The 11,165-nt window shown below is 31.8% G+C and overlaps 1 protein-coding gene across 4 annotated transcripts in view; it reads left to right on the forward strand.

The window, feature by feature from the left end:
* Window positions 1–10,832, forward strand: part of LOC106457902 (RAB6-interacting golgin-like) — a 28,280-nt gene extending 17,448 nt beyond the window's left edge. For 2 of the 4 annotated variants that reach the window (XM_022383964.1, XM_013917350.2), the window contains exon 6: window positions 5,513–10,470. In XM_022383964.1, the coding sequence (XP_022239672.1) occupies window positions 5,513–5,572 (60 nt within the window). In that variant the 3' untranslated portion in view covers window positions 5,573–10,470. Of the gene's footprint in view, window positions 1–5,512 lie in introns of all 4 variants that reach the window. The other 2 variants (XM_022383966.1, XM_022383965.1) reach the window with 2 other exon arrangements.
* The last annotated feature ends 333 nt before the right edge of the window (window positions 10,833–11,165 follow it).

Raw genomic sequence — 11,165 nt, forward strand, 5'->3', positions numbered from 1 at the left:
GACCAGAGACGTAACAGTACTTTATTATTATGGTATATGAATAAACTTGGCATCACAATATAGCTAATAATTCAAATTTTAATATTTTATAAGTTTTAAGTTCTTAATTTTATAAAGCAATATTAAAAAAGAATCTCTAATTTCCCCTAGTATGAGAATTGTGACATTTGCTCTAGATATTTCTTCCTCTTCTCTAATTAATTTAATAACCCTATGAGAAGTATGAAATTTAATGTAAATTACTCATTATAATGTCAGCACTCAGGCAAAGCATAATTTTTATAGCCTTCAATCTTATTTAGTTACAGAGCCATAAACTAGAAAATCAGACCCCCTCTTCTCATGGCCACCTGTTACATCCTCTCTGACAAATTGCCAATAGTTCTCTATGACATTTAATACTATGTTATTTATAACCAATAGAAAATCAAAGTTTTAATCTATCAAATGAGGTATTATATTATGTTTTTTACTGTACAGAGAGTTGTCTATTTCACTTCCAATTCAAACTTTATTCCCATGGGAAATGCAGAGATGAGCTAAGCTGAATTTTTAATGACTCCTGTTGCATAGTTAGAAAGCCAGAAAAATTGTGATAATTACAGGACATTTTTTCCTTTATGTATGTTATTATTGTGTGCTCTTTGGTGAATGATCATGGAAAAAGCTGGCACCAGGGAAGTGACTACCCACTACTTGGCTTATGCTTGCCCACTTTTTAGGTTTATTGGGATTACCCATTGCATTGTCTCCACTAAAAGACCTAAGACCTTTCTGGCTGGTGGTCTGACAGGGATCTGGATACTTCTCCAGGTCTCCTCTCAGTGCAAATTCTCCCCCCTTTCTTCTTCAAATGTAGTACAGGAGACCTTTGCCACTTACCAGTTCCTAGCTGCTGGGGTGGTGGGCTGTGGAGAATCCTCACCACTTGGGCTTAATGCAGTATGGTGAGAAGTAGGGTAGTCCTGACATTCTCAGTTGAATACAGGTCACCTTTCACACAGCTAATTTGCCTTCCTCCTGCAGTAAGAGTATGTCCAGTAGAATTGGGGTGATTACACACCGTACTGTAACTGGCAGCACCCTTAGGACAAAACTGTTGGAGTTTCAATTATACTGCCGATTACACCAAATTTATTTAGTTGAGGATTTGCAGTGGTAATTGGAGCTCACAAGTCGCTAACTCGAGGTAATTTACAGTTAGAATAAAGAAAATGAGTCGAAGACTAACATTGAACAAATTACAATAACATTTAATAACTTTTTCCATATAACATTCAAAATGAATTCAATAATCGTTAATTTCTCATAACCTTTACTGTTACTGTTAATTCGTATTGACAATTAGTACACATAGAATACATTTCTTTAATACAAATATGAATAACCTTTACAATTAACTACATTAATTGAAGCTTGAGAGTCAGAAATTCTACTTACAACATAGTTGGTGGGATGTACTTCTGTAGCTTGGATACCTTAAAAATTTTCCTGATAAATTTGCTAAGGAGGCATTAGGAGATTCTGGAGACTTGAAGAGCTCAGAAAAGACATGACTTTCTGCCTCTGACATGAGTTTTTAAGCAACTTTTCTTTGTGTTCCTACGAATTATCAAATAGTATACAGAACTGCCTGCAGTTAGTTCTCACACCTTATTGGTCAATCTGTGCAACTTCCTGGGCTAGTCCAAAATCATAACCAAAACTCTCAAGAGATTGGTTACTGTTATGGTGAGTTAGCCGGTCGCCTTCTTAGTTGTACTATAACACTATTATTGTGTAAGGAATATATCATAAAAGTACCATTTTTGCGTGTTAACATCAACTTTTTCATAGCTTCCACAGTACTAATGAGTTGACGTTAGTAATTAATTACTGTCAATCACTGGTGCTAGTGCATCTACTTTGTTGCTAGGCAATAGCGTCATTTTTATATAACTCTTTTGTAACTTATGATTCTCAATACCACTACTTTCTAGCTACTTAATATCAACCTAGTTTCTCAAAGCTTTTTTTCTTTAATATACATATTACATTTTACTTTTTTATATTGCTCTCTCAATAAAAACACCTTAAATTGAGAAATTACCATGAAGCAATTGCATGAATTCCTCAAAATCCTCAATTGCTTCAATACAGTCTGATAGTGCCTTAACAACACTACATATATTGGCTTGCTGACCACTTGTGTGCAGGTGCTCAGTTGGTCATTATCACATTCCACCCATCTCTGTGATACTTCAGGCTCTTTTGCCTTTTTCTTCCTTTCACCTCGGGCAAAGTGTATACCTTGGTCAAGACAAGATGTGGTCTCCCATGTGTGTGTCTCTATGGAGCTCTTGCCTTTGGGTGTCACACTCCATGGGCTTTCCATTTAACCACTTTCTGAAGGGAGCTTATCTGGGTTTAAAATTTAATGATATGTCATCATACACAAGGCAGTTCACATTAAATATGTAAAGTTAGGTAGAAGTTGCTCAAGGCTAGTGACATGCAAATTTCACGGGCAAATATGCGAGTGAAATAGCATGTGAATGAAGAGTTACACATTTTACTCTCTCATTGCAAATACCAGTTGGTGCCTGGTGTTTATTTTCATATAAGCCATATAAAATATGAGATTAAAGCCAAAACATTTCTAGTTGTGAGGGTACCCAACTCTCGAAACATTGCATTCTAATCATTATATGATTTTGTTGCGACATTGCATACTCCAACTTAGACTGGTATACTAAACCAGTTATATTAATTAATGAGTTGATTTTTAATTCTAATTTATTTGGGTAACTTGCTCTGATCAGAAGTTAATGATAAAAAAGTTATGGAAGTTAACATTTAAGATGTTTTTACATCAAAACACTAACTAAAATAGAATAGAAAAAATGCATATTGTTTACAAAGCATATGAAACATTAATCATTCAATATTTTGACACACACAGTTCATTAATATATGAAACACCAATATTTTCAGTTAACATTCATAGAATGATGTATAACTATTTAGTTTGACACTTACCAAGGGCATCTTCCTAGAATGAGCTAATTTAAGGTGTGTTTTGGTCCAAGTAAGTGTGTTCAAACTGAATTCAAGGATTCATGGTTCCTGTTCTGTTACCGAAAAATTCTGCTCTGCACTTAGAGGTCTTGGGTGTGTTATAAGAGTAGTGGTCAAATCCCACTGCTTGGTCATATTGACTAGCCTAAGAATTGGTTGTGGGTTCTGTTGGCTAGCCATCTTTGCACTAGACTATCAGTTCTGTGCACAGATAGCCCTTGTATGATTTTTGCAAAACTTCTAAAAAACAACATAAACAATAAAATATTTATTTTTATAATTTTAATTGTTTTTCTTCTTCAGAGAGTAGTATGTAATTAATTTTTCTTTCAAGCAATGCAATATGCATTATTCTAAAGGCTTCTGCTTTCTTTGTAACCATGAAAGGCATGACAAGTATTTTCTGTTTGTGATAGTGTTAGCCCAAAACAAACAAGCTGTACCTTCAGTCTTTTATAAGACATATAGTGTACTGCCCATCTTTTCGTATGTACCAGAAATAATTATATTCTTTCCTACGTCTTGTAGTTGTTACATTTCAGATTATTTACTTAGCAGACCTAGTATTTCCATCTGTGGACTAGTTGTTTTACAAGGAAAAAATTCCCAGAGATATTAAGGGTTATGCATATCATAAATGTAGTTGTGCACGGTAAAACCTCAAACATTAAGGGCACCCTTCTGACTGTGTTCAAATGTCCTCTATAGCAAGGTGCCTTTAATATAAATAATGAGCCACACAAAGCTGGATTTCATATTAACCATACTAAATTTCTGATTTCACATTTATTTTCTACGTTTATTTCACTGTCAAGATCTGAAGTAGAAATCCATTGAAAATAAAGCAACAAATCACCATTTCTGTCATTAGACTGTTTATGTGCTCTGAAAACACAATGTGGAATTTATCAGCTTATGTATCCTACAATGAGAATTCCCCAGAGCAATAAGATTGCACTTCTAATCTATGAAAACGTTTATTATAGTATATGGTTTGGAATAGATCCAATAAACATCGCAAGTGTTTGAATATTGGTCATCCTTCTGGAATGCTTGGAATTTAGCAGTATACTGTACAGGCATACAAAGATATTTATGCACATTGTTATAAAATCCTATTTCCCCTTCAGCAAACTTGTTCATAAACCAATAAAAACCCTTTATTCACAAATGTTTACGTTTTAGTTATTTTTATTAAAACATAGAAGAATAAATAAAAAATAACTTGAAAAACAAAGAATTTTAGTACTTAGTGTTATGAGTAATAGTAAAGTTATTTAATAAAATTTTGAAAATAACTCCTTTAAAAGGTCATGACATGCACACTTTAACCTGCCTGCAGCAAAAGGGTTAACTGCCCTCTTTATCGAGTGCCTGTACAGAGAATGGGACTAAAGACACTGTCCTTAATCTGGAATATCTAGATGCCTGTTATTACAAGATTTAATTTGGTTACGAATAGTATAAAAAAGAAAGAGACTGAAAAGGTCTGCCCTCAATAGCGAGGTGCCCATTAATTGAGGTTTTACTGTATCTGTGTCTCCTTATGACTTTAAAATTGTGATTGGAATATGTATGCTAATGTTACGTTTCACTTGTTTCTTTCTTGTCACTGGAAAAGCAACCTTGAATAGTTGAAATAAGGTATTAGCTATTGTATTATGCAAAGGTTTTTACTATTTGTTTGATTTGAACTCAAAATATGCACCAGTTACTGTAAAGGCATTTTAGAGTATTTCACTGAATCCTGAAATGTACCTCTGTGATTTTTGCAAAAATACCTGAGACTTTTGATGAGATAATGAAGATTTGACACTTTGTACATGTTTTTATCTTACTAGTTGAAGATGGGTAAATCTGAAGCTAGTAAAAATGTTTGGTTTAAAAACTGCCAAGGCTTAATTAACACTTAAGAATTTCATTAAGAATCTCTTTTTATACATTTAAACCAACTTAATTTATGTGAATGGAAAACTGATTGAAGATAAAAAATTTCACAATGCTTTTAAATTATATAGTGGTACATCACTGTTTATTAAATTTTGTGAAGTTCCAGTAAATGAGGAAGATCATGGCAAGTGACACCTAGTGTGTACTTTCACAAGTTCATTTATCTTGTATTGTCCCTACTCTAACAGCATAAGACTAACACTCCTTTTAGGAGCTTACTGGGAGTGATTTTACTCCATCAGTTTTGGAATATTTGAACTATTAAATTACATAAATTATTTTTTTTTTCATTCTGGTTGGTGTGTGTGGGGGAGGTTGTTCTTCAGAATACTTATGTATTTGGTGTCTCATTTTGTTACTATGGGATAGTATATGGACAGAGAGAGTATAAATTCACCACTGTGCAATTCTCTGTGGTGAACTAAAAATCAAGCTTTTTTTAAACTCTGATATTCAAACTAATAATAATGTGTAAACAGTAATTTAATTTATTTATTTTTTTCAGATTTTGCCAAAGCTATGTGCCTTAAGTAATGTGACTGATGCATCTGCATTCTCAGAGTAGTACAAAAGACCCACAAGGTATTTGATAAATATTTTCCTATTCTTTTATCAAAACCTTTGTTCATCACCTGGCATAATGACTAGTGTCTACTAACCTCGTGTCATAACTGCCACATTAAAAGAAGCTTTTAACTGTTATTTTATGTACATACAATGGTGCTAAAGTTACTTTCTTTGTTATGCCATAAGAAATTCAGGTTTCTGAATGTTAACTAGAAATATGTTGGAGCATAATAATGGTGCTTTTTTATGTTTATCTTATTTTTTGCTTCAAACAACATGTCCTTTATGCTGATGATAAGCAAATAAGAGTTAATCTTTTGGAACTTTAATGTGTATACAATGTTCAAAGTGATTTTAAGTTAAAGTATCACTTTAGTGATCCCACCATTTATTTTGAACATGAATGTATAATCATTCATTGTACTATCATCTTTGAATGGGCAGTTATAAGCTCTTTCATAATTATCCTAATAAATATCAAAAGTGTCTTATGCTTCTCTAATCATTGCTTGGAGAAACTGAAATATATTTACAGGATTTCCAACATGCGAGAAATTTAAATAAATAAATAAAAATATATTTAAGTGTGAATAACATTTCAATTTATGGATTAAAAGGCTGTTAGTTAAAGACAGATAATAAAATATGAGATGACGAGTGTTTAAATAGTTTCAAATATTATACCTAAATCCAGTGCCTTGATAGGTAATTACAACCTAACAAATTACATGCAATATTTTATGCTGTTTATACTGTAGTATAATCTTTTGCAGTACTCAAGAGCCATGGAGCCAGATTTATTTTGTTCATACTTTAATTGTTGCAATAACAAAACATCATAATGTGTGAACAGACTGTGGGAAAGTTGCAATAATCCTTAGTTGATATTTTCCATCAGTACGTAAACTTAGATAATTCTGAATAGCATATATAAACTGCACAATTTTTTGTGCAGAAATGATTTCTCTGTGTTATTAATTGCTGAATTTGTGTATAATTTTGGAAGCTTGTAGTTTTTATTTTTAGCCTGTATTGAAATCATTTGTAATATGGCTTTATCTGCATGCAAAGTTTTGAAGCACGTGTATTTCATCAACTAAAAAGTTTAACAGTTATGCAAGTAAGACAATATTTGCTAAAATAAGATTATTATTGTTTCTCTTTCCTTGCCATAGTTTTTCTTGTTGGCTTATTCTAATGCCCACAACACCAAAATTGATTGTCAGAGGTTATAGTATTTGGTAGTTGAACTAAGGAAATGACAGAAAAGGTATTTCTAGAGTCAAACATTGTTATTAAGTTGCATTGATTGTAAAATGTCTACTACTAAATGCTAACTTTTTGATATGACTACCATTCATATTTAATCTTTGTTTTTTTTTTCATTCATGACAGAACATGATACACAGTTGCACAATACTGTCTTATTTTCAACTGTTGCACTTGTAGGTCTGTCAAGGTAACAAGTGTATCATGATACACTAATGAGTGGAAATGGCCAGGTTGTAAAAAAATCAGGAGACGTGAGATCATGTTAACTGTGGGTGTAGAAAATGTCTGCTAATTACTCGGTTCCTGAAAGCATGTCCTAGCATTGTCTTGAGAGTAGGTACAATTTATGATGGAACATCCTCTTGTATTCAAATATTTTCATGACATTAGAATCTTAATGCTTCATAAGTGTTATTATCATAACTTGTTAGGAGCCATTTTTAAAGGTGGTATTAATCCTTGTATATTTGACACTAGTACTATACAGTCCCCTGTATAGAGGTACAATAATTAGCAGTCACTATCAAGAATTAGTCTTGTTAGTTCAGCTTCCAAATATTTTAGTTGTATTATGAATAGTTTTGGAGTTATGGGTATTAAAATGTCCAACTAACTTTATCCGTACATTAACAGTACAAAAAAAAAAGACATTTTAACTGTGTTTCTTTAGAGCAGTTTTAACTTAAGGTTAAATTTGCTTTTTGACTTGTAGCATTATTTAAAATGAAACGTTGCTTTTTCTTCAATTAGAGAAATGGCTCTATACTTACATTAAAGTTTTTAATCTAGAAATTGACTTTTGATTAATTTCATTCAAACTACACATGTACATATATATTTATAAAATGATAAGTTGGAAAGATGAGTGGTTGGACACAATTAAAATCTACTGCATACTGGCTCATTAATAGAGTATCTATGTTTTGTGTTAAAACAGATTTGGGGCTGTGATTATATCCTTGTAATAAAAGAACACAATATTATGTGTAGTAGTACTAAATGGAAGACAATGTGAGACTGAAGAGGACAAATGAATGTGTTGAAACTAGTTTCTCTAATATCAAGACTTCTGACAGTTTGTTCCATTTCGTATATCCTAGTAATACTGTATTGGAATTGCATATTTTAATGTTTTGTTGTTTAATGGCTCTTGTGTACAGTTTTAGATTTTTATATTTGATCTTTGAGGCCTTCTTATAATCAAGGGCTTTAAAGTTTTTGAACTTTCACAAGTTTTTTTTAGAAATGTTTGTTTCATGTTATTCTAGTAAAAACTAGTATGTTATGATTGTATCAATACAGATATGCATATGATGATCTCTACTTTTATAATACCTGATACAGATCTATTTGGCCAATAAGTGAAACCTTTCTCAGTGTGGTCAGCCAACACTGACATATAGTCCATAGTATGACTAGATCTGTCGTATTTTTATAAACAAATACATCTGGATGTAGCGAGCCAAAATTGTATTTGTGTCTAGAGTACATAGATTTAAAGAAGTGTGGTTGTCAAATATTTGACATTTAATAATCTAAACAGGTATAATCATATCTGATCAGCTAACTTCTTATATACATCCAAATCAGTTAAATGTGTATGTGATCAGATAACATCTGGTATATGTACAAATTAAACATAGAGCAGCCATGTCTCTTGAGATTTGTGGAAGATTCCATAAAATATGACCCAACTCAAAGTCCAGACAGGAAAAAACAACACAAAATATGTTGCATGTTCACTTGTATATAGAGACATGTCATTGAACATTACTTCGTTAAAAACATGGCATCATAATATACCATGAAAACTATGATGAAAAACAAACAACTTAAAATATGCTACATGGATCTCTCTCTAATATTTGCAGCTCTTCAGACATAACCAGATGTAATCAATGAGGTATAATCATATTTGATTAGATAATATCAGATATTTATCCAAATTAAACAGATACTGGAATTCTCAACACGAATGAATACTTATGTGTATATGGGTAAGCATATCAGAGCCCTCTAGGGTTTAGATAGCCAACCATAATTTTCAACTACTGACCAGAGCAAGGGCAGCCAGAAGCATGCACCACTACAAGGATGTTATGTGGATGTTTGAACTGAATGATGTGATTGGCTGGCAATTTTATAATGTGCCTACAGCTGAAAGTGTGGATTGTGATCACTGGAATCATGTCTCAAATCCTGAACTTTTTTCCAAGTTGACATGCTAACCACTAAGCCATGCCTGGCATAAAAAAATAAGTATAATAAATGTGTTTAGCTATCATACCCCAAAAATACAGATATGATAAAATCTAGCAAAATTTTAATTTCTTGTAATAACTGAAACAGTTTTTAAACTTGCAACAGACCCTTGGAGAAAGCTAATCCACGTGAAAATATCTTGTACAAGGTTTTTTAATTAACGTTAATTGTTTATGTTTTCTACAGTTTAAACAAAGGCATCTTACATTGACCATTTGAAGCACCACAAAAATTACCTGAAAAAAAGGTTTTTCAGTTTTTGTATTTTAATATCCAGAACAGATGGTAATGTAAAAGTAAACTTGATCTGGTAATACTAACCAATATCTAGGTATTAGTCATATTATTTTGCTTTCTCTAACTGCCTTTGTTGTAGTACAAATGGTCATATAAACATTAAGAATTGATACTTTACAATTGGATTTTTCAAAAATGTATGTTCTTTTCTGTGGCTTTTTATGCACCTTTGTATGTGGAAGTCCAAGCAGTAGCTGACATTATGAATCAGTGTCTTTACTTGGGAATAAATTAATGATCAAAGTTCTTAGACTGTGTTAAACTACTCAGCACAAAACTCTTGTGATAAGTGGTGGAGAGAAACACCCACATTTCCTCCATTTAAAAAGACTACAATGTGCCTATGAAATTTTAAAGAAATCTCTTCTCTACTCAAAAATTGGTATTTCTAATTTTTTTATAGTCTTGTGCTAAAGGATCACATGATGGTAGCTGAGATAGGCTTACTGTATGACATATATACATAAAACCTCCCTTTGAATTATTTATTATTAATAACTTCCATAATAGTGGTGTACAGTGTGCAACGTTTTCAGTTTTGCTCTGTTGGGACATTAAGAATAATTTATTTTTTCAGTTGATGAATGATAATATGTAATAAAAATGGTAAAATCAACAAACATAATTCATGGTAGGACTTTTAACAGTTAACAATGTTAATGAATGATAAAAATTATCAATTTGAAAGTATAATGGGGTGTTTAATTCAGTGTGGTTTAGATGAGTTTTATTGTTATTTTAGTATTAGAAATGTAGTACCCTGTCTACGTTTATAATTTGTTATTTATCTATGGGTTGTAATTGATGTGGTACTCTTTCTAAGTTTGTAATTTGTTTTTATCTATGGGTTGTAATTGGCATTAAATTTTCAATTATGGTGATGATTAGATAATTATGTACTTTCTGGTTGGTTTGTATCTTACATATGGTTGTATGTTATCAGAACAGTAACTATATTATATATATATATATTTTATTTAGTTAGAGTAAGAAACTGTGATAGTGTCATTTATTTTTTTTCATCAACATGTAGGTTAGTTAGACATGAATTAAAGAGGTGCTGAACAAGAAAGCCTGCTCATTTCTCTTTACTGTTGTAGAAATTCAAATGTATTTCCATGTCAATCTACATGCTTATAAAACCACTTAATTCGTAGAAAAAGAAAATCATCCAAAGCATTGCCAATGAACTATATAATTGCAGATCAAATTGTGAGTGAAGTTACCTAGCAAGTTAAATTTTAATAATCAATTTTGTGTTACTCTTTTAATTTAATTAAATGTTTATCTTAACATATAAAAAGTGATGTACCTATCAGTATCTACAATAAATCAAAACATTACAGAAACCAAAACTTAACCGATGTGAAAGACCGTTTTGTTCATACTTTGTTCATACATGAAAAGAGTAAATTCTGTGTTTATTGTAACAAATGTTATTGAATCTTCTGTTGTAAATTGTGATTTTCTTTTCTTTACATAATGACAAAATTAATTGTATACTCTCACTGGAACAGCACGATATGCAAGTGCTATTCCAGTAGCACGTTGCCATAACGCTCGGGCTTATGTATTTGGTTCATGGCAAATTCATGACCATCTGTTAATGCAGTGCCACCAAGTGTAAATTTATGGTTGTTGGGCTATGTCATAATATTTGGATACATTGTTAACGATATAGAGCTAAATAACACAACAGTTTGAAAAAAAAGAGCTTTTGTTTTTCTCAATGAAACTGGAAAAAACTTGCACAGCAGAGA

The sequence above is a fragment of the Limulus polyphemus genome, unplaced genomic scaffold, assembly GCF_000517525.1.
Source record: "Limulus polyphemus unplaced genomic scaffold, Limulus_polyphemus-2.1.2 Scaffold389, whole genome shotgun sequence".
Lineage (NCBI taxonomy): Eukaryota > Metazoa > Arthropoda > Merostomata > Xiphosura > Limulidae > Limulus > Limulus polyphemus.